This window comes from Phascolarctos cinereus, unplaced genomic scaffold (assembly GCF_003287225.1).
Source record: "Phascolarctos cinereus isolate Bilbo 61053 unplaced genomic scaffold, phaCin_HiC Scaffold_2;HRSCAF=192, whole genome shotgun sequence".
Lineage (NCBI taxonomy): Eukaryota > Metazoa > Chordata > Mammalia > Diprotodontia > Phascolarctidae > Phascolarctos > Phascolarctos cinereus.
This window is the reverse complement of record NW_027555625.1, coordinates 379,861,768-379,886,034: the sequence shown is the minus strand read 5'-3', so window position 1 is coordinate 379,886,034 and position 24,267 is coordinate 379,861,768. Positions and strand designations below refer to the sequence as shown.

The following is a 24,267-nucleotide window of genomic DNA, read 5'->3' as shown; positions in this document are numbered from 1 at the left end:
TCACTTAAGTATTTGAAGCCTCCATTTTCATAAGATTTCAAATCAAAACCATTATCTTCTTAAAAAAAATAACAAGAAGGTAACAATGTTCCTTAAATGCAGTGATAAATGGCCAAGAGCTGTGAGAACAAATGGACATCTCCTCCTGAATTCTGAGAAGGTAAGCGCCTGTGGCACTCCTTATTTAAGATTGTGGGGCCAATATACTTTCTTTTTTAGATGTGTATTTGTTTTATGCTTTATAAAATTGTGCTTTTTAGGGCTAAGTAGCCGGAAGTATTAAATATTAAGTTTAAAATGTTTTCATTAAAATATAAGGCAAAACTGCAGCATAGGTTAAATTATGTTTAAAAATGAGTTGGGGGTGCAGCTAGAACAAGAAGTAAAACAAGGTAGTCTCGCCTCAGTTCCTCATGTGTAAAATGATCGGGAGAAGGAAATAGCCAACCACCCCAGTATCTTTGCCAAGAAAACCCCCCAAATGGGGTCACAAGGAGTCAGAGACAGCTGAAACTACTTAACAACAACAACCTCAATGAAATTACGAATTTAGACTTAAAAGAAAATGGATGTGGTTTCAAATCCTGGTTGTGCCATTTGTAATCTTTGTTACCTGCTACTGCTGAGAATTTGAACCCCCGTCTCCTATGTCTAGGTCCAACATTGTTTTCTTTTAAATCCTCGAAATTAAAAAATTCTGAAGTTAAAAACCAAGTTAAATTGATATTTCCATATATATATTTTAGAACAGAAAAAAGGTGATTGTATATGAAATTCTGAATCTCTTGTGGATAATTTGCCTTCATTTTAAAATACAAATTCAACATAAAATTTTCAGAGCTGTCCTGCTTGTCTGGCCTTCTCTTTGTTCTTTTCTGTGCATTTAAAAAAATACTTTAGTGACCTTCTTTTCATGGTCTTTCCTTTTTTGGGGAGCTTCCCTATCCCATTCTTCCCTTCCTTCATTTAAAAAAAAAAGTACCCTTGTAATAGATATGCATAGTTAAGGTAGACAGATACTGAGATTAGTCATGTACGAACATGTGTGTCTTTTTCCTCATCTTGAGTCCCTCACCTCTTAGAGAACTGGGGAATGTGCTTTATCATTGGCAGTTTGGAGTTGTGATTGGTCATTACATCTATCAGAGTTCTTAAGTCTTTTCAGAGTTATTTTTCTTCACACTGTTGTTTTTATTGTATAAGTTATTCTAGCTCTGTTCACATTGTTCTGCATCAGTTTATGTAAGTCTTCCCAGATTTCCCACACAGTAGTATTCCCTTGCATATCTGTACCGTAATTTGTTCCACCATTCCCCAATTGATTGGTACCCCTTCAGTTTCCAGTTTTTTGCCACTAAAAAAGAGCTGTTATCAATATTTTTGTAAATAGGGGGTCCTTTTCCCCTTTCATTGATCTCTTCTGGAGGTATCACTTATGAAAAATTTAAAAAAAATCTCATTTTTTATTGCTGTTTTGTTTTGCCATATGACATTTCTCATCACACTTCCCTACTGCACAAAATATAGTCTGAAAAAACAGTTAAGTAGGAACTATCTTAGGACCAATTTTGGGACTATCTGGTGTACTGACAGTCTCACTAACCAGTGCTTGTCTATTTCTTTTCCATTTCAGATGTCTAAATCCACAGGCAACTTTCTTACCCTGACCCAAACTCTTGACAAGTTTTCAGCTGATGGTAAGAGTTATTATTATTATTATTATTATTATTATTATTAGTTTATTCTGAGTTTAACAAACACCATATAAAATGAGCATTGCCATGTACATATACACATATACATATACATGCATGTATGTATATATATATATGTGTGTGTATGTAGATAGATAGATGTATATATAAAATAGAAGATTGTACCTTAAACTAAAAATCCTTAGTTAGAGTTAGTGAATGACTGTACACCTTGCTTTTCTTAAGTATATAATAAGTTCAGATTGTGGCTTTCAAAGCTCTCCTGCTTGTCTACTTCTCTCTGCCCTTCCTTTTTTCCCCCTTTTTTGTTTGTTTAAAAAAGATGCAAGCTCTTTTCATCGTATACCTTTTTATTTCCTCCCTGAATGCCCTTGGGATGACTTTTCTTACCAGGGTTCCTTGCCGAATTTCCTTTAAAGTAGTTTTTTCTTCCCACTGCTTCTTTCTTTTCTCCTAAAAAAAAGCATTTGATTCAATAGAGCACATTACCACCTTAAAGGCTCCTCCAACAAGATGTCTTCCATACATATGTCAAAATTATACGTGCTTCTTTGACACAAATAACAACTTATTTGATGATTCCTAGAGTATCAAGTGGAACATGAAGCAGGGAGATTTTGCTCAACACAGTTGTTTTCCTCTCCACTTATGGAGGAGGATTAGATAATTAGATAATGCAGAGTCCATTTGGAGGGAAGGTTCTTTACAGATAGTAAGTTACTCTAGATGTTCCTGTTAATGAATTAATTTTTTGTGATTGTATCAAGTCCCTGAATGACAGAAGAGTGTGGTTTACCTATTTACATAGGAAAAAATGAGTGGATGTGGAATGCCTGTTGAGCGGACTGAACTGCAATTGAAAGTATAGTCTATAGAGCTCTTCGGTCAGAGTTTGTGTATCTCTCTCTCTCTCTCTTTCTCTCTCTCTCTCTCTCTCTCTCTCTCTCTCTCTCTCTTTCTCACATATATAATATATATACACAGATATACGTATACTTGTATGTATGTATGTATCTGTGTGTATATATATGTATATACACATACACACATCCATATATCTATAATCTCTTGGATGGACACTGCAAATGGATAATGAGTTGTGCCCAGAATTAAATAAGAAAAGGAGAACTGGTGGATAGAGCACCGGCCCTGAAGTTAGGAGGACCTGAGTTCAAATCCGGCCTCAGACCAAACACTTGACACTTAACTAGTTGTGTGACCCTGGGTGAGTCATTTAACCCCTATTGCCTGAAAAAAAAAAGAGAGAACTGTTATTCCTTTAGGGCAGTTTTGAGGTTCTTTAAATGACCTCAAACTTTTCTTTGAAACAAAGGCCCATTTTTAAAATACTAGTATTCTTTTGGAGTTTTTGTATGGCTTCAGGTCATGAAACACTAACATTTCCAAATATTTGATATTGAAAATCACCTAAAGATCAGCAGAGAAGCACGTGATGGGTGCATGAAGGCTGCAACTCATTACAAAGGAGGACTTGTGAAAGAGAAGTGCAAAGGATACTGTCAAAGAAATGTGTGAGGAAAAAAGAAAATAGACTGGTCACATATAAAAAATGGAGCATCTCATGGATGACCTGGGTGCTGTGCTGATATCCTGGCAAGGAAAGTCCCAGCGCACTGCATGTACTCTTTGTATTGGGTAGGGAGACATGAATGAGAGTTGTAAAGGGGGAGAAGGCATGGATTGGCTGCAGTCTGCGTCTTTGGAGGGAATCCCCACAACAGTAATTCCGCAGATCCATTTGAATAAAGGTGATCTTAGGGTCTCAGAAGATAAGTATTTCTTTTTAATTCTTTTTTTCTTCCTGAACTTAAGCATCAAAGGAAATGAACATTTCTATATACATTGTAGAACTGAAAGAGAGGATTATGGATGAAACTCTGTTTTGCAGAGCTTGCGTTTATTTTTAAACATATAATAAATTCAGCATCTAATGTTCAAGCTGAAATGAGGTTCTTTGATTCTTTCTGGCTTTCCTTAATGTCCTATTCCTAGTCTCCCTTTTCCTCCCATCTCTTCCCTTAACAAATTCTTAACACTTTTTAACAAATATGCCCAGTCAAGCAAATTAAATTCCCACATCAGCGATGTTCAGAAGTATCTCATTTTGCTGCATGAGTTCACCACTTCTCTTTCAGGAGGTGAGAATTGTGATTGGTCACTTCATTGATCAGAGTTTTTAAGTCTTTAAAGTTGTTTGTCTTTAGCGTTACAGTTACTGTGTAAATTATTTTCACTTCATTATACATTAATTTATACAAGTCTTCACAGGTTTCTCTGAAATCATTCCTTTCATCATTTCTTATGGTGAAATAATATTCCATTAAATGAATATACCATGATTCGTTCAGCCATTTCCCTGTTGATGGGCACTTCCTTAGTTTCAAGTTCTTTGCCAATAGAACTATGAGTGTTTTTGTGCATATAGATCCTTTTCCTCTGTCATTGATTTCTTTGGAGTATGAGTCTAGTTCTGTATTGCTGTATCAGAGGGTATGCACAGTTTAGTGGCTTTTGAGGCATAATAAAAAACACTTATTTGTTTGTTTTTTTGGTGAGGCAGTTGGGTTTAAGTAACTTGCCCAGGGTCACACAGCTAGTAAGTGTCAAGTGTCTGGTCTGAGACTGGATTTGAACTCGGGTCGTCCTGACTCCAGAGCTGGTGCTGTATCCACTGCACCTCCTAGCTGCCCTAAGACATTTATTCTTTAGAAGAACTAGCTATCTTACCCTTCCCTACTGTTTCCCTTAGTTAAGTGAGAGTTCTAATGCTGTGTGTGTGTGTGTGTGTGTGTGTGTGTGTGTGTGTGTGTGTGTTTGTATTAGCCTAAAGACACTGTTTTCTGCTTAGGTAACCCATTCATCATATCATTTATCCTGTATCTCTTTTCATGCCACCAATTTCCAAGATGCTTCTGTTTGTTCTTTCCTGGAAACCAAGATTTTATTAAGAGCAATTTTAGCTAAAAATTGATTCTTTAAGATTGTTCCTTAAGATGGTATGAAATGTGGGTGATTTCTGTTAGCATTCATTTGTGTTAATTTAATATCCATGCTTTTTCACTTCAGTGCTTTGTACAAAATGGGTACCCATTAAATGTGTATTGAGTTGAAATTTCATGATGTGATTTTTCTATCTTATGAAGGAAACAAGGTAAGGCTGAGGAAAATGTGTTTCCTTTGCTTCATTAAATAAATTTTGGTTCATTGTCACAATGCCTGAGAAAAGTATTTGCTTTTAAGTTTGTACAGATTAAATAGATGGCACAGATCATTTGCAACATAATTGGGATCCCCCGTCAACAATTATCATTTCTTTTTTATGGTTTATTATAAAATAAAGAAGCAGTGTGGTATAACATATGTAGAACCAGTCTTGGCATCAGAAAGGCCTAGATGGGTTTAAGTTTTGTCTCTGAATCTTACTGGCTGTAGTTCCCTGGCAAGGCACAAGTCATTTAACTTTTCAGTGCTCTAGGCAACTATCTGAGCATCAGAAAAGGTGCCAGTCTTCATTAGGAGAGGATTTTCTACACTAATCTTAGGACCAGTCCTATTCTATCTCATAGTAGGGATAATTTTAAAGAAATTGGGGGTTTTTTTGGGTCTTGTTAATAACAGCCTTTATATGTAGTCCTAGATGTAAGTCAAAGAGTATGAACAGTTTTATTTAATTGAACAATATTGTTTTTCAAAAAGAGTGTACCAATTCATAGCTCCACCAGCATTTTCAAAAATGTGTTTATTTCCTTCATCCTCATCAGCATGGGACTTTATTGTTTTAACTATCTTTGTCAGTATAACAGGTGTGCTGGTGTCTCAAAGTTGTTTTATTTTCATTTTTCTGATTACTAAAGAGTTATTTGTATTTCTTATTTCAAAACGTATCTGTTCTTTTCCTCTGACCACTTATTTAAGAGCTTACTCTTATAAATTTATGTCAAGTCTTTATAGCTTTTATCAGACTTTTATCAGAAATGTTTATAGGATTTTTTCTCATCTTTTTTTTACCTTTTGTTATGCAGAAGTTTAAAAAAAATTGTATATACTTAAATACAAACAGTTGTCATTTCTACCATTACTCCAACTTGAACTCAGCAAAGCGTATACCCTTTCACCAAGTTTTAATGTCAACTTTGCCCTCATCTTAGGGCAGGTATTCAATAAGTGTTCAGCTGGATAGTTGGTCAGTTTTTTTTTTTCAGGAATGCGCCTGGCTCTGGCTGATGCTGGTGACACTGTTGAAGATGCTAATTTTGTGGAAGCTATGGCAGATGCAGGTATTCTCCGCCTTTACACCTGGGTGGAGTGGGTGAAGGAAATGCTTGCCAATTGGGACAGCCTAAGAAGTGGTCCTGCTAGCACTTTTAATGATCGAGTCTTTGCCAGGTAACATATGGAACCCAAACACTTTGTACTTTGCTTTCTCCTGTGTTTTTAAGCTTATTTACATTTAATTTTGCTCTAAAATGTAGGAAGGTAGGGGAGGAAATATTGCAGAAAAGACAAATAACAGGAGTTAAGGCGAAAATAAATAGAAAAAACCCCAACATGTACTATGTCAAGGAATGGGAGCCATAAGCAGTGTCAGGCAAAGTGCCAAGTTTAAGGATGGATAGATTGCCAGGAGACTACATGGCAGCAGATCTGAGTGAATATAAAGGAGGTGTTATTATTTTTAAACAATTAGTAATGTTTGCATTTTGACATTGCTGTTTATTAATAAATATAATAGTTCTTTATACTTGTTTTATGCCCTTAAATCACATTTTGTATTTAATGTTCAATAGTGAAATGAATGCAGGAATTGTGAAAACAGAGCAAAATTATGAGAAGATGATGGTTAAGGAAGCCTTGAAAACGGGATTTTTTGAATTTCAGGTAAACATGAGTATTGCTGTAGCTAAATTCTATAGATGTATCATTTGGTAGCTAAATTCTATAGACTTGGAGTGTTGTTTCTTATGCATCTCTTTTTATATAGCTATGTGTATGTGTGTTTTATATATATATATATATTTTTTTTCCCGTTACTCACTTAAATGTACATTTGATAAATTAGAAGTAGTTTTCTACCAATCTGTCATCTCTACCAACTCCTAAATGTGTTATGATTTTTTAATAATTGACCTTTATGATACTTTTGCATTAGTGAAGTGTTAGGTAGAGGGCATAAAGAAAAGGAATAAATCTGAAAACCAGATAAGCTTTCACTGAAAACTTTTCCAAGTAAGGAAAAATTAAGATAGTTCCACAGGTTTTTGTTTGTCATCAAAGCTAATTTTGCAACCAAACATTTGCTGAAGTTTTCCATAAGGTGTCAGTATCTCACCAAGTCTGAGAGTCGTGCCTGAAAACCAAATGAAGCTTCATTTATAAGGCTGCTTCACAATGTATCACTTTGGTCTTTATTTAAATGACTTACCTTTCTTACATGTGATTAAATGGTTCAAGTGCTGAGCATAATAATACATCATATTTATTGCTTTTTATCTTGGTCTGCGATATTTTTTTATCTTTCTCATGTACCATTTAGCAGCAGTACCTAATAGATGGTTAAAATTGTGCCATTGTCTTTTATGCCTCAACAGTTAAACATCTTATACCTTATATTTTTCTTCAGTCAGTATAATATAAAACTGACATCCCTTTTACATGTATTAATATTCATTTACTTATAGGGCTTAAAAATGAGTAAAGCCCATTTAATAAACCCAAAGGGGGGGAGGACTTTTAATGTTTAACATTTCATGCATTAAATATCATTTTACTTTCATTTCAAGAAGCATAACTATTTTATTTTAAAGGTGCTTAACAGTTGGAATGGTAAATTTTGCTTCTTTTAGGCAGCAAAAGATAAGTACCGTGAATTAGCTATAGAAGGGATGCACAGAGACCTGGTTTTCCAGTTTATTGAAGTTCAGACTCTCCTCTTGGCTCCAATCTGCCCACATGTATGTGAACATGTCTGGACTCTTCTGGAAAAGGTACTTTCATAGCTTAAAGTATGCACTAAGTTCTACTAGGAGATTTTGATTTGTCCTCATTAAACAGTATGTCTTATTAAAAACAATAAGAAAACCGGTTGTTGACAAAATCAGTGTCAGAATCACAAAGCAGTTACTGATAAGTTGGGTTGTTGATAAGTGTTTAGACATACAGCCTTCCTTTATACACTTAGGACATATGTATCTTAAGTTTATATGCTCGTTCTTATGTTGTTTAACACCTAATTTCTAACCATATTAGAATATGCCTTAATGTAGACACTACCATGTATGTAGTACAATTTTAGATTTATGCAGTTAACATTTTGAGAACTGTTTAGTTTACCTGACAAGTTAAGATACATGTCTAGCTGTTACGGGCTACTTATATGAATTAAACTTCTGCACAAATTTCTTGTTTTCTGTAAAAACTCCCGGCATATGTAAGAGTGCATATGCGAGTGTATAGTAGCATTCATAAAGATTAGTTATATCTTTTTATTATTATTATTGTTATTATTATCTTTTGTTTTTGCTTTTGGTTAGGCAGTGGGGTTAAGTGACTTGGCCAGGGTCACACAGCTAGTAAGTATTATGTGTCTGAGGCTGGATTTGAACTCAGGTCCTCCTGAATCCAGGGCCGGTGCTCTATCCACTGCGCCACCTAGCTGCCCCAGTTATATTTTTTCTAGCTATTTTTCCTAGAGTTGCAAATAGATTGACTATCTGGTTTAATGTTTTTTTTTTCATAATCCTACTAGGTATTCTTATGTATTTCTCAGTATGTGGACAGTACAAAATGTGCTAATTATTATGTATCCCTGTCAGTCATACATTAAGAATTAGGTATATTAATATGACAAAATGATGTCTTGTGTATTTTATATAATAGCTATTAAATTTAGGCAAATTAAGATTATGTAATTTTCTTTGAAAGTGAGCATATGTGTGTGGGCATTAATACAGTTCTAAAAAATTGACTTAATTAGAAATATAGAGTAACTTCACAGCTTGGTTTTAGGGTGTTTTAGATTAGGGTCTAAAGAAGTGTGTTGCTTTGAATCGAAATCAAATTTGAGAGCATATTCCCTGATGATAATCTTGCTATGAAACTATGGTAGATTCTGTTTGGCAGGTGTTACCTAATTTCACTGAATTTTCTTTCTTTAAATAAAAGCCTGACTCAATCATGAAAGCTGTCTGGCCAGTGGTGGGTCCCATCGATGAAGTCTTGATACGTTCCTCACAGTACCTTATGGAAGTAGCTCATGACCTGAGACTACGGCTTAAGAACTATATGATGCCAGCCAAAGGAAAGGTGAAATAATTAATTTGAAAAAAATACTGAGAAAGCTCTATTGTAAAAAAAATACGTGCTATGTATTTGTCTCTTAACTATAAAAGGGAAGGGCATGGGATGTTTTGTTTTTATTAAGCGAGAAGTGATTGACTGTTTCCTCTTTTGTTGCCCATGTACAGAAGGTTGACAAGCAGCCACCACAAAAGCCTTCTCATTGCACCATTTATGTGGCAAAGACTTTCCCGCCTTGGCAACATACCACTCTGTCAGTTCTGCGTCGTCACTTTGAGGTGATGTTTTTTGACATGTTCATTTCTCCATTGTCACATTTGTTTTGCTGGTGATCACTTTTTGCCCTTATTATGTGTTGGGGGCTGGGGAGAGGGGTGTGTGTGTGTGTGTGTGTGTGCGCGCAACAAAAACCCTCTTTGATCCACTTCTTGGAGAATGGGCTTTGCTTTACTTTGGCAGCTCTCCATTTGATGCCAGTTTAAAAGATTCTGACACTTAGAACTTTGGAAACTTTCAAACAAGATTTCAACAGAGTTTTGTAGATAGTTATTAAGAGACTAGGTTTTTTTTTTGTCCTCTGTGAGTTCTTCTTAGTTAAAACTATGAAGAAAGAGAAATAACGAGCTTTTCCTTTTGAGTTCTTTGTTATGACTAGAACATTGAAAGCTCATACAATCTTACAACTTTGTTATGCTTGAAGGGTTGTAACTTTTGGTCTTGGGTACGTTAAAAAGAAATGCTTAATTTCATAATTACCTGCAGGAATGGAGGGCTGTAAAATGTGTTTGGCTCTGTCAGGTTAACACTTTTCATTAACATTTAAAGGAAACTTAATATTTAAGGCCTATACTGGATTTTCCTGAGGAAAAAAAATCACCCACAATGTTTTTCACTCAACAACACATGGGAGCAAAATATGGTGGAAGTGGTACAAAATATATTTTTGTCTGTTTCATAGGAACAGCAGCAGACACAAAAACACCCAGGTGCACTTTAGTAACAAGTTTTGGTTTTTTTTTTTTTGATTAGGCATTGGGGTTAAGTGACTTGCCCAGGGTCACACAGCTAGTAAGTGTTATGTGTCTGAGACAGGATTTGAACTCAGGTCCTCCTGAATCCAGGGCCGGTGCTTTATCCACTGCGCCACCTAGCTGCCCCATCCAGGTGCACTTTAAAAGGAGGTGCTGTGCTGGGAAGGTGGAGAGCTTGCCAAAATATGACCTAGGTGATCAGAGAAGAATGGATTCTGAGCTTGGATTTTCCAGATCTTTCTTGAATTTTAATTCCAATACTTGTCACAGATTTTTAGGTTTAATTAGCAAAGCCTCAGGGTTAAAACGTTTAAATTGAGTCAGACAAGGTTGCTGAAAAGCTAATGTCAGGCATGTGGTGTATTTCCTATAAAGTTGTGTCCTGGGGGAGAACCACACTTCTTTTCATTTGTACTCTAAGTAGGACTAGATGGTACTTTTCAAGTTCTCAGATTTTGAAATTTATGGCTCTTAAATCTACTTTGAAGATAGAAAAAGTAGATTTTGGCTCTGTAGGAACATATTTATCCTATTAAGTTCCCACAAAAAAGTCACTAAAAGTAGCACATAGTATCTCATGTATTCAGAATACGTCATCTAGCCTTCCCGAGTTTATGTACCAAGCCAGTGTTCATTGGGCAGTTCTCTTAATTAGATACCAATAAAATTGTCTGATGGCTGGGCTTCATTTGGTATAGTCAGTTTCATTCTAAATTTGGATTTTAACAAATATGTTAAGGAGCTTAATTTGAAAAGTTAGATTGCTGTAAGTATAAAGTTATTTAATAATGATAGCTAGCATCTATATCTATGTGTCTGTATCTATATCTGTCTGTTGGCCTTTGTTCTTGAAGAGATCCAAAATGACATCATTATATTGGGATCAAGATACGCCTGACTGGCTGATCAGATCAGTGTAAGCTCAGGAGGCTCTGCCACAGGATGGGCACGGTTAGTCCATATGAACATTCAGAGTGGAGATCGCTCCATATATCTGTATCTGCGTCTGTCAGGTTTACAAAGCACTTTACGTGTTTTCTCATTTCTGTTGAGTCATTTGCCTTTAGAGTATATTGTTTTCAAACGTACAAAAATTCACCTTTTCTCCTTCCCAACTCTGCCCTCCCATTGGGAAAGAAAGAAAAAGAAAACCCCTGTAACAAATATGCATAGTCAAGCAAAACAAATTGTCATTGGCCATGACCAAAAATATGTCTCATTCTGTAGTCTGAATTCAGATGTTCTGTCGGGAGGATGGGTAGTATGTTTCTTTATAAGCCCTCTGAAATCTTGGGTGGTCAGTTGTGATGATCCAAGTGGGGAGGGAGGGAAAAGAAGATAGGCATTTATAAAGTACCTACTATGTTCCCGGTGCTGTGCTAAGCACTATACAAATATCCCATTTGCTCCTCATGACAATTCTGGGAGGTAGATGCTTTTATTATCCCCATTTTACATATAAGGAAACAGAGGCAGACAGAGGTTAGGTAACTTGCCCAGGGTCACACAGCTAGTAAGTGTCTTGGACTAGATTTGAACTTAATGCATTATCTATTGTGCCACCTAGCTGATGAGGGTTCTTACGTCTATCAAAGTTGTTTTTCTTTACAGTGTTGTAATTGTGTAAATTGTTCTCCTGATTCTGTCTCAAAAGTTCATTAATGTAACTGTTTTCTTGTAGCCCCTTTTAGCATATTTGTCATTTTCCTTTTTTGTCAACTTTAGTTTGTATGTTGTAAGGTACTGTCTCAAAGTTCTTGTGGCACTTTTTTCGGTGACAAGTAAAAGAAAAGAATCCCTCCCTCTTCTTTTTGCCCTTTCCAAAATGCATTTTAGTGTCAAATCCATTAAGAAGTAAAAAAAATATATTGTTATTATTTTTTAGTATTCTTTTAAATTTGGAGTCAAAGGTAACTAGAGCTAACATTATTACTCTATGTGTAATTTCAGGAAAATATTTCCACTCACCCCTTCTGTTTTGCGAAAACAAATAAGCAGATCTCTCCTAATACCTGAAACTCTGTCCTCTATCCATCTCCTTTCACTCTTTTTTCCCCTGAGCATTGGTTGATATGAGGGGTCAGGGATTTTTGCTTAAATTTTACACATAGTTAAAGTGTAGTCTTCAGAATATGTGATTTTTGTGAGCATTACTCAGTACTTCTGCATTGCCTTTGTTCATCTCTTATACACATATGAAGATCAAGGACTTATATTGTTATCATTTTTAAAAACATCTATTTTCTCCTGCCTTTTGGAGAAAAACTTCAAAATTACTTCAGAATCTAGAGAGATTGTTGACATTGTGTGTACTGAAGTGGAGTAAGCTCTTGTACAAGTGCATACCAGTCCGATTTAAGTACATCTTTCAGTCTTTGAGCACATGGAAATGATTCTACTTAAACACTTAAGTAATTAGAGGGTTTTTTCAGTATCTTCTGTAGCTTTCCACCAAAGTCCCATTCTGTTGCCTCACCGTTGCATGTAAGCAACCCAGTGTTCTTGAAAGCTGTGCTCATGGAACATAGCTGTGACAGGTCCTGTCAAGCTGAGAAAGTCCCCATGTGTGGATAGTCCTAGTGGGAGAATGTGGTACTGTTGTCTGAACCTCATCCTTAGCTAGGGTCAGAGAAGCTTCTCACTAGTTTGGTTGCCAGGTCAAGAATTCTTTTGTCCAGAAGCAACTCAGAAAGACTGTCTGCTATTAATATTATAGGGGAATACTATATATGCAACATGATTTCTCCCTCTTCTACCCCCTCTCCCCCAGCCCTCTCCCTCATGTTAGAGAGCATGAAGTTTCTGAGTTTTGAGGAAAGAGGTATCTCTTCTTATATGTGCTTTCAGATTCTGCTACAGAGGTCAGTCTACACTTGGTTTTGGGACCAAATGGCATTTAGCTGGTGCTAGACTTCTTTGCAGCTCTCCAAGGGCTACTAGGGATAGCAGCTGAACCCTAAGAGATCTCCTGGGGCTCCCCGCTGCTTTTGATATCCCCTGTGGGTAGAGCTTGAAAAGTGATCACTCTTCTCTTATTCTTTGGGTAGAACTCAATATCTGGAGAATGTAAGCCTATCACTCTACTTCAGAAACATAATCGTCCTTCTGATACTCTCTGGGCAAGTTATAACCCACAGTGCTCCAGGCACCTCTCAGACATGCCATGTTGAAGAATGGCTGCCAACCTGCATCCGTAGAGGGGGTTTCCTCACTGGGGAGCTCCCTACTCTGATGAAATCAGCCTCTGACAGAAGAAAAAACAAATAAGAAATGAAAATGTTGCCAAACTTTATGTTGCAGAAATTCCAAGTACCTTATATTTCAGTATGGAATTGAGAGTCTCTAGACCGGTAATGTAAACATTATTGATAAAAAGTATCTATGAGAAATGAAAATGCACGTTTTAATTTCCCTTTTAATAACGATTTAGGCTAACGAAGGCCAACTGCCAGATAATAAGATAATTGCCAGTGAACTGGGCAGCTTACCAGAGCTGAAGAAGTACATGAAGAAGGTGATGCCATTTGTTGCCATGATGAAAGTAAGTAATGGGAGAGATGTAGCAATATGAGCATATGAGAGGTGACTAGGAACAGCGGTAAAGATGGAGGGTGGGAAAGGCCATGCAGATAAGAACATTTTCAGCAGAAATAGCAACCAGGAAATTTTCTTTCCCCTCTTTTTCTGACATGGGAAGCAGTCTTTGTGTAACTGAACTGAAATGTTTTCACTAGAGGTTAAAACGGTTGATCAAAACAGGTGGCACAGTGGATAGAATACTGAACTTGGAGTCAGGAAGTTCAAATCCTCCCTTAGTCTGTGTGTCTGTGTGCTGTGTGACCCTAGGTTGATCACTTAACCACTCAGCCTCAGTTTCCTCATTTGTAAAATAGGGATGATAATAATAGCACCAAATAAGGTTATTGTGAGGATCAAATAAAATGAAATCATTTTGCAAAGTGTTTTGAGGAGATTAAAGGTTATATGAAGGTGGGCTATTACCACCGTTGTAATTAATATTATTATCACTATTACCATTAATAAGTATTAATAATGATGATCATGATAAGAATGATACATTTTGCCAGAAAAATTAAAGCAACCTCCCTTGGGTGGTTGTGAACACTGGCACAACAGTTGAGCATCCCCTCTAAGATACTTAAGTGGTCTTTTAGATTATTTGACAAAATATTTGGTCATTTAAATTCCTTTTAGCTTGGGGAAAGTACACAGTGATTGTTCCAATTGTAAGGTGTCCTCATAGTCAAGATTCTGGGTCCTTCTGTGGTGCTGTTTCCTACTTTAGTCAAACCCCAAAACAGACTCTCCCCCTAGTGGATGACAGCTCCCAGAGCAATTCTGCTATTGTCCCACAATTGTGGGGAGTCCTTCTGTCTCTTAGAATGAAATGTATAAGCTAAAGCTGTACCTCTGAGGTGGCCTTAAGACCCTGAATTTCAAGAATTGTCACAGAATTGAGGTGTGATTTGTATCTGATAGCCAGTTGGCTTCCCTTTGACTGGGTTGCTCTTAGCTCATTGGTCCTGCAGTTGGGCTATGTGCCAGATGTCTGAACATTTATGGAGACTCTACAGGTTCATTGGTATTAATGTGGATGTGTTTTATGTTTTCTCATTTGTGTGCATGTCATAAAGTGTAAACTTCTTCGAAGCAGGGACTGTTTTGTTTTGTCTTTATATTCCAATGACTTGCACCACTTTTTTTTGTCTAGAACTGTGCCTTGTAAAGTAGGTGATTAATAAATGTTTGTTGTAGTAAGTTTAATTGAGACAATAATTTTCCTCTGGTAGTCTTATAAGCATTTAATTTTGGTAGACTACATTGAAATAGTCTAATGAAATAGTTTTGAAGACTTATTATTAAAAATTTCCATTATTTAGTGACTAATTGAATTTAGTTGCTAATTGAAATAGGATCTAACCTATTTCACAATATTTCAGTGATAATTTCCATCAATTCTGTGTGTGTATATATATACATACATACACACACATACGTATGTATACATACATATATGTATCATAATTTTTCAATACAGAATAATATTTATGATGACATCATAGATTTAGAGCTAGAAGTGACCTCAAATGGTCAACCCCCCTCATTTAACAGATGGGGAAATTGAGTGCTAGAGAAGTGAAGTGATTTGTCCACAGTCCGGTGGGTAAGGAGTGGCAAAAAACACCCAAACCAACCTGGATTCAGACATAGGTCCTTTGACTTGAAACTCAACATATGAACAAGTTGATGTTTGGTATAACAAGTAGGAACAGAACAGAACTTTTTCAGTGAATTTTAAGTTTGGGTAAAAAGAGCAGTTTAACAACAGTTCATCACTGGGTCAGAGGAGAACATTCAGAGCCCAGAATGCTAAACTGAAACTGTGACTCAGGAATAAAGTAGGTCCATAGTCAGTACTCGGACACAAACTCACTTTCAGATAAATTCAAGTACATTTTAGCCATTTATCTCTATTTCAGCATATGCAATCAAATCATACAAAGTTAGTATTTGAGCAGCAAGGTTTTTGGTTCCCAATTCAGGAAAGTTAACCTGACAAATTGTGGGTTATATTGTGTTTGCCCTACAATTGCATGGATTTATCTGAGTATTCAATTTGGCTTCTTTTTGCCCCTTGAAGTGTTGCGATTTATATAATCTGGAAGTTCCTTTTATTTTTCAGTGACTCAGAACCCCATTATGTACAGAATTTTCCTAAGGATGAGGGAAGCCATGCTGCACACTGTGACAGATTCTAGACATTCTAAGAAACTTGAAATAAAGATTCCACAGCAGCCCAAGCATGAATGTGTTCCAAGTAGTGGCCTGCTATAGCTCCCCAAGAGGGCCTTTGGAATCTTCAGGCTTCTATTTATATACTTAAGAGGTGTCTTCTTAACATTCATATTTAAGAAGGAACAACTGTTTATAGTTTCTGATTTGAGTCGGTAAGTAACAAATCATTTTCAGGTCTGGATTTTCCTACGCTCATACCTAGGTGGATTCTGGAAGGTGCAGTGATTCAAACTGTATATGCTGCACAGTCAGTGCTTATTTGTGATAGGAATCATGAAGGGATAATTTCAGACAACTGTTGGCTAGACTGACTGTAAGTTATTATTGTCCAAGCAGATATTCTGGATTTGAACACGTAATCAGCCTAAATAGTGAGAAGTCTTATTTACTTTGTAGATTTGAAAGCTTTTTGCCTTCCAGTTTTTCTCCTGCTAACTTTGTTTCATCTGACTTGATTATTGTGAGCCAGTAACCTCATTAAAATGCAAACCTAGAGAAGGAAAGCCATGAACAAAGCTTGTCATTGAATGTTTCTGTTGAATGTTCTTTTCTGGGTTTTTTTATCATCTGAGAGAGTGGCTGTGAGATATAAATTTTAGGACATTTACGACATGACTTTTTTTTAATTGTTAGGAAAATTTGGAGAAAACAGGCCCTCAAGTTCTGGATTTGCAGCTGGAATTTGATGAGCAGGGAGTGCTTATGGAGAACATAGTCTATCTAACTAATTCCCTTGAGGTAAGATTGCCTGAGGAAAAGCTTGTAATGATTAGCTTAGATGGTTAAAAAGGCAGCTACAGCCCTCCATAAGTCACCATGTAGAGACCACCTCACAGACAGCGGGACTAACTTTGTGAGTATGAAGGTAAATGCTCTGGATATCTGTCTGCCGTCCCTTGCCCATGTCATGAAACTAGCTTATCTTTTGTTCCTATAAAACGATTTCTGAAGATATTATTTATTGCCATATCTTTTAAGTTCCTCATTGATTATATGTTTCAGCTTGCTCACAACCAAAATTCATTTCCCATTGGTCTCTATGTGATATTCTTATGCATTTACCTGGAGGCTGTTGTATTACATGTTTGAGGACATAAGACAACATTGGTAGAATATTGGTATTACAAATAGAGTTTGGTTTCTGGGAGGAAGAAAAAGGCAACACAATACAATTTTCTCTATTTCTAATAAGTATTATTTTGTCAGCTTGGTCTTCTGTGCTCAGTCCTTTTGCCAGATATTTATTTAATATCTTTAGTTGTACACGTGTGTGTTTTTACATACATGTGGTCATGTTAGGGAGGGGAGCAGCCAGAAGGGAAGGCAAGGAACCGAAGGAGGCTACAGAGACAAAGACCAATGTCATCTGATCGCATTCGAATACTCTTCTAAAATGTTGAAATTGTGCTAAGGTGCTTTATGACCCAGACAGTTTTTTTCATTATTTGCTATATCAGATAAAATAGTGCCCTAGAGGAAAATTTGTACGTAACTTAACAGTTGACATGCCTTAGTCAGTGGCTGCCATATTTCCATATTTTGTCTCTGGTACTCTCTTCCAGTGATTAAAAATAATTTTGCATCAACTTTCCCTCTGTTTGGAGGGTTAGATGCCAGTTTTTCTTATTTAAAATGGTAAACAAACTATTTCAGCCACATTACTGAAGGGAGCATTTAAGTATAAATATTAAGGAATGATTGATTCCAGATTTGACAACATTTGCATGAAAAAATAAGAATGTACACACTATTTCATATTAAATAGAGTTTCTTCTGTTGTTTCTTGGCAAAATGAGCTGGAGATAAAGCTGGTGTTAATTATCCATAATAATATCCTATGTTTTTCTCACTCTTTAGTTAGATCACATTGAAGTAAAATTTGCTTCTGAAGCGGATGATAGAATCAGAGAAGATTGCTGTCCTGGGAAGCCCCTCACTGTTTTTAGAACAGAAGTAAGTTGGAATCATATTTTGGAATCGTGGCATGTCTGAGTTGGGATGGACCTTGGAGGTCATCTTAGTGCAGGCCCCTCTTTTTGTGTAGGAGAAGGCTGAGGTCCAGGAAGGGGGGAGCGATTTGCTGGAGATTATCTAACTAATTCGTTAATGATAGAAACCTGACTAGAACTACCCGGGGCTTCTGACTTCCTGGTCATTGTTCAATTTCCTATAACAATAGCTTCCATGCACTTCACTTATATAAGTTATAGTTAGCATTTTTTAGTGTCAACATTTTTAACTAAAAAGTAATCTTTAGAATATGGTTTTTCCAAGCATATTGTGAAAATTGAATTAAAAGGCTTAGGCAAGTTTTTCTGAGGGTTGGAACCATTGGCTGTTTAGATTAGTCTGGGTATGGCAACTATTCAGAGCTTTTTGAGGGGCTCTGGTGTAAACCACATTGATGGAGTCTCTTTAGGTCTCAGTCACAGGAATCCTGTTCAAGCACTGGCAGTCTGTGCTAAAGAAATGAAATAAGGTTTGGGGACTGCATTTTTCTGTTAATCCTAAGAGAACTTATCCAGAATCAAACTATTTGGCTGAGTTTAGAGGGCTGCGATTATCAAGATTTGTGAAGTATACCGGTTTTCTTAGTAAATGAAGTATTTGGCTAAAGGGTTTTTCCCTATTCCTTTTGCCACATTTACTGGAAAACTTTTAAGTACTTTACTTTTTAAAAAAGTAGTTACACATATATTTGGACTGAAGAAAATAATCACTGAATCCTGTTTATAGTCTCCTAATCACTAATTCATATATTTATTGAACTGTAGTGGTTTTTGTTTGTTTTATTCTTCAATCAGACTTTTTCCTATCTCTCCTAACTCTTCTTCACTGAGAAAAGAAAAAGCCCTCCTAATAAATATACATAGTTTAGCAAAACAAATTCATTAATAAGCCATGTCCAAAAATTTATGTCTCATTCTTTATCTTGAGTTTGTCATCTCTCTGTCAGGAGGCAAGTGGCATGCTTTATGAAATCATGGTTGGTCACTGTGTTGATGTGAGTTCTCCTTCTTGACTTTATAGTGTTTATAGCTCTATAGTGTTGTTATTGTCTAAAATTTAGTTTCTAAATTGTTCACCTAGTAGTTCATATAGGTCTTAACCAAGTTTCTGTGAAACTGTCCCTTTCACCATTTCTCATGGTAAAATATACTTCATTACATCCATATGCCATTATTTGTCTAGCCATCATCCTGTTATTAGGCACCTTTTCCTTAGTTTCTAGTTCTTTGTCACTTTAGAAGGAACTGCTTATAAATATCTTTGTCTGTATGCATCCTCATTCTCTTTCTTTGATCTCTTTGGGATATGGGCCTTGTAGTGGTATTGCTGCAAAGGGTTAGTAACTTTTGAGTATAGTTCCCAATTGCCTTTCAAAATGACTGATTCATAACTTCGCCAGCACTGTATTAGTGTGCCTTTTTCTACCCAAACTCTTTCCAATAATTGTTCTTTTCTTTTTTGGTCATCTTTGCCAGTCATGATAAATGTGAGGTAGAAGCTTACAGTTGCTTCAGTTTTTATTTCTATAATTATTAATTATTTGGAACCTTATTTCATTTGGTTGTTGATAGCTTGGATAGCAACCTTTGAAAAATATGTTATTATCCTTTGACCATTTGTCATTTGGGGAATGATTTTGCTATAAATTTGAATAAGTTCCTTATATTTCTTGGAAATGAGACCTATTTCAGAGAAACTTGCTGCAAGTATTTTTTTTCTCAGTTAACTGTTTCCCTTCTAATTTTAACTACACTGTATAAAAAACTTTAATTTTATGTAATTAAAATTGTCCATTTTATTTTCTGTGATCCTCTGTGTTCCTTGTTTGGTCATGAACTTAATCTCTTATTCATGGATTGAAAAGAAAATTTCTTCCTTGCTCCTTTAATTTATTCCTTATGTGTCCCTTTATATCTAAGTCATGTATACATTGGGAGCTTATTCTGGTATGTGGCTGGTGTTAGGTATTGGTCCAAATCTAATTTCTGCCACACTTCTTTTTCCCAGCAGTTTTTGTGAAATAGCGAATCCTTACCCCAGGAGCAGTCTTTGGGTTTATCAAACACTAGTCTGCCACACTGATTTGGTGGGGTTTTTTTTGTGTGTGTGTACCTAATTTGTTCCATTGATTGCTCTATTTTTTAACCATTACCAAGTCATTTTGATGTTTATTGCTTTGTAGCATAGTTTAGGATCTGGTGCTGCTAATACAGTGTTTTGTTGGGATTTTTTTTTTAAAAGAGCCATTGTTTATTCTAGGCCATCAGTAGTCCATTTAAAAGAATCTGCTATGTTGATTCCTTCAAAATACTATGAATTAAATTAATTTTTTTGGTATTAAAATACATTTATTGATATATTTTAGTTTTGTCATCTATATTTTCTACTATATTCCTTTCCCTATTCTCTCCAAGCTACTCCTTCTAATAAAGTTTGAAGAAAGAAAGAAAAAAAAAGTTCTGCAAAACTAAATGATGTATTTTTTTTTAACAAGCCTGATATTATATGCAGGATCCCACACCCCTAGTTTCTCATTCCTGCAAAGTAATAGGGGGAGAAGTCTTCTCATATCTCATCATTGGGGTCAAGTTTGATCAATATATGAATTACATGAACTATTTTTCAGTGGACCACCCTGTATTTGTTGTGTTTTAAAAAAATAAATTATCTTCCTCTTTTTTTTTTTTAAATAGCCTGGTGTGTCAGTATTTTTGGTAAATCCCCAGCCATCCAATGGTCACTTCTCCACCAGAATTGAAGTCAGGCAAGGAGACAACAGAGATTCATTAATCAGGCGCTTAATGAAGATGGACAGAGGAATCAGGGGTGAGCCACTACTTTGAAATACAGAGTTGACGTTTATTTTAGCCGTAAACCGTATGTTTGATCTATTTCAGGGAAGCATTAGGAAAAGAAGTAGCTGACTGATTTAGGGAGGTAGAATGATGTTATGGGAAAATTACTTGTCCCAGGAGTTAAGAGAACTGAGTTTGAGCTGGGGCTCTGTCACTCTGTGTGTGTGTGTGTGTGTGTGTGTGTGTGTGTGTGTGTGTGTGTGTATGTGTGTGTGTGTGTGATGGACAATTTTCTTCTACCTCCTGAGTCTCAGTTTCTCGAGGCAGTGGGTTATCTCCGTGATTCTGTGACATTGTTGTAGACTTGTTACTTGTGAAAAACAAATTACAATGCATTCCTGTTTGGTAATGGTTTTTAAATCAGTGTTATATAACATTAGAGAGACATGGTGGTATGGTGGATAGAAGGCAGACCTTTGAGTCAGGAAAACCTGGGTTCCTTTCTTGCCTCTTATATATGCTGGATGTGTGACTGGCTACGGGCAAGTCACAGCAAACCTCTCACTGCCTCCAAAAGAGGTTATGGATGAGCCAATTCTCTGTATCGGTGTTGGGAATTTCTACTCTGAGAGTCCTATACACCAGTGAAATTATAGGTCTGGTCCAAAAAAAAATCCCAACTTCAAAATGGAATGTAGTGCCAGCATCTCCCTTAAAGTACTTGGATATTGACCTGACAAAGTACTCCAGAATTGTGCTTACCTCTGGTAATTACCTTTCCTAAGCTTTTGGGATAGTATTTGTCTCCCATGTCTAACTAGTCATGGGCAACGCTTCTTTTTTCTTTTTACATTTTTCTATATGAGTTTGGTTTTTATATCATTTGTATTTCCAAATGCAGCTTTCCCACCTTCCTTACTTTCTCCCTTTATAATAAAAAAGAGGAGAAAAAGATTTCAGCAAAACTAATGCATTGACTGAAAGTATGTGTAATATTTTCAAACCCCTAGTCCCCCACCTCTGCAAAGAAAGAACAAAGGTGCATTTCCATGGCAACATTTTCAAAAAGTATACTAATTTCTGTTTAATAATGATGAAATTTGGGATAGTAGATAGAAATGTTACTGGAAGCATGAGATTGATGCCCTCCCCAGCCGCAGAAGAGATCATCTCTTGAGATCTTTCTAGCAGGCTGTTACGATGCTTTGATTTTCTATCTAGGGGATAGGAAAGAGTTGAAACTTGATAGCACATTTTTAGTCTCTCTTTTGTAATAGTTGGCAAATATGCCAATTAGTGCCCATTGTATTGAGGGTGATTATAATTCAGGTCCAGGAGAAGCTGGACTAAAGCTATCATGTCATTCCACAAAGGCCATTTGATGAAAATGGTCTCCCCACATAAGATATGAACCAGTAACTTACAGGTGAAAAACTCTGTATCACATCTTCTATTTCCCAAGACTTTAAAATCACACCATCTTTTTCTTCCTCCTCAAATGCCTTAATTTGTTGTAGAGTTGCAGATTTAAATTTTAGTGTCTTCAGTGGTAAGAGAAATCTGACATAAGAAGTTGAAGTATCTCAAAAAAACAACAAAAATAGTTTGATAGTTACGAAAGACAGGATCAAACTTCAGAGCAGAATATGTTTTGCCTCGTGGAAGCCTGATTGAACGTGGAGATTGCTTGGGGGCAGTGGCCTTTAGAATTCCTTGGTGTGGTGAGGTCTGTGGTGAGAGGTGGTGCATATCAGTATATCTTGTTGTGACTTAACCCATGCTTTCACAGTAAAATGTCTTTGTGTTACCTTTTGATGTGTAAGTCCAATTGTGGTGGCTGGTCAAGCTTAGTTTTCCCCTTTCCCAGATAAAGTCTTGGCCACATATGAAGGTCACGTGCTGCTTCTTCTTGCTCATCTTTTGTTGGGTCAGCGTTCCATTGATGAATTGATCCTGTGATCTCCCCAGAGAGTCTCAGTAGTCTTTCAGCTGTGCGCCGCCGTGGGTGCCCCCGCTTGCTGGTGATTGCCATGTGTGCCCCAAGGTCCACCTTTCAGCTCACTGGCTTTAGTCCCTTGCTTCCCGAACCATAAGCCTTGTGCTTGGTTGGCTCACACTCCTGGCATAACCTGCAGTTGAATTCATGATAGCTTTTATCCGTCAGGCCTCTTAAACTAAGCTTAGCACTGTCAGGGTAGCATGTGGAAGAGTGCATCTCATGGACCTCCCAGGGAGACGGTATAGAAGGGGGGGTGGTGGCAATTCAAAGAGCATCGGTACTTTTTGGAGACTGCCAGATTCACAGGGTGGCGTGTAGAATGAGGTATAAAACCTAAGCCCCAGCATTTATAGCCACATATCATGGGCTCCTAAACCGTATAAAATGAAACAGTCTTGTGTTGGGAAGCCTCAGCATTGCTAGAATAATAAGTGAGTTACATTTGGGCTGGGTTGTTTGTTGGCAGGGCTGATGGAATATAAATGTATTCAAAGGACAAGTGCTTTGCCTGCCAGGATTCATCTTATCAGGTTGAGAAAGAGTAAATCAAGAAATCCTCAAGCAGGGAGCACGGGAACTCATCCAAAGGCTTAAAATTGTTAAAGCTGCTCCCTTTTCCTGTACCTCCTCCTTCCTTTCTTGCCATTCATCCTCGAGCAAAACAAGAGTCTGGTGTTGCTGTTCCTCTCAGTAGTAATACTTTCCTCCCAAAAAGTGCATTGAGAATGGTTCAACGGTTCTCTTAGACCTGCTGCTATATTTAGAGAAGCAAAAAAAGAGATGCTTCCCAACACTAAAAAATGGTTGATGCAGACATACCAAAGTGATTTGAAAGGCTACATTGGATGTGACTCTAAAGTGTCCATAGACCTTTTTTTTCCCTCCTTTATATTGTTCCAGGAGATGTCAGTGTTACACAGATTCATCGGTCAGCTTTTATCTGGTGAAAGCTGACAGTCATAATTTAAGTACCCTGTTGGATTTTTGTTTTCTGAGATTGGGGTTGCTTTAATAATCTAACTGGGGGATTTTTGTTTAGATAGGCATTAATAACTAGTGTCTCTTACGAATGTGATGCTCCATCATAGGCTCAGTTAGTATCATACTCACATTTGTAATCTCTTCCATTATAGATCTTTCCAAGGTAAAACTGATGAGATTTGATGATCCTGTGTTAGGACCTCGTCGTGTTCCTGTCCTGGGAAAAGAACACATGGAGAAGACCCCTATTTCTGATCATGCTGTATTTCATGTGGACCTCATGAGCAAGAAAATTCACCTCACTGAAAATGGATTAAGGGCAGATATTGGTGATTCCATCATCTATCTGGTTCATTAAATTGCAGCCAGATTTGGCTATTATCCACCCTGGTTGAGGGATATCATTAACCTGATTGTGTATACAAATTGGCCTTGAGAATCTCAGAATGGACTGAAACAACTGTCATTTCTAACCATTGAATTTTGCATGTAATCTTGCACTAAGTCATCTTTGAGACCTGGCTATAATAAAACATTTTTCCCCCTCTTTTGGATCTAAGTTGAGAACTAATATTGAATGTCTCAGAAGCTTCCTATCTTTT

At 36.7% G+C, this 24,267-nt stretch overlaps 1 protein-coding gene across 1 annotated transcript in view; it reads left to right on the top strand.

Moving 5' to 3' along the window:
- LARS1 (leucyl-tRNA synthetase 1) overlaps nt 1-24,224 on the top strand; it is a 54,387-nt gene extending 30,163 nt beyond the window's left edge. The window contains 12 exon segments of the mRNA XM_020964254.2: nt 103-160; nt 1,634-1,697; nt 5,939-6,122; nt 6,524-6,614; nt 7,580-7,720; nt 8,898-9,038; nt 9,200-9,310; nt 13,494-13,604; nt 16,514-16,618; nt 17,738-17,833; nt 20,584-20,716; nt 23,818-24,224. Coding sequence (XP_020819913.1) covers nt 103-160; nt 1,634-1,697; nt 5,939-6,122; nt 6,524-6,614; nt 7,580-7,720; nt 8,898-9,038; nt 9,200-9,310; nt 13,494-13,604; nt 16,514-16,618; nt 17,738-17,833; nt 20,584-20,716; nt 23,818-24,023 — 1,441 coding nt within the window. The 3' untranslated portion in view covers nt 24,024-24,224.
- The last annotated feature ends 43 nt before the right edge of the window (nt 24,225-24,267 follow it).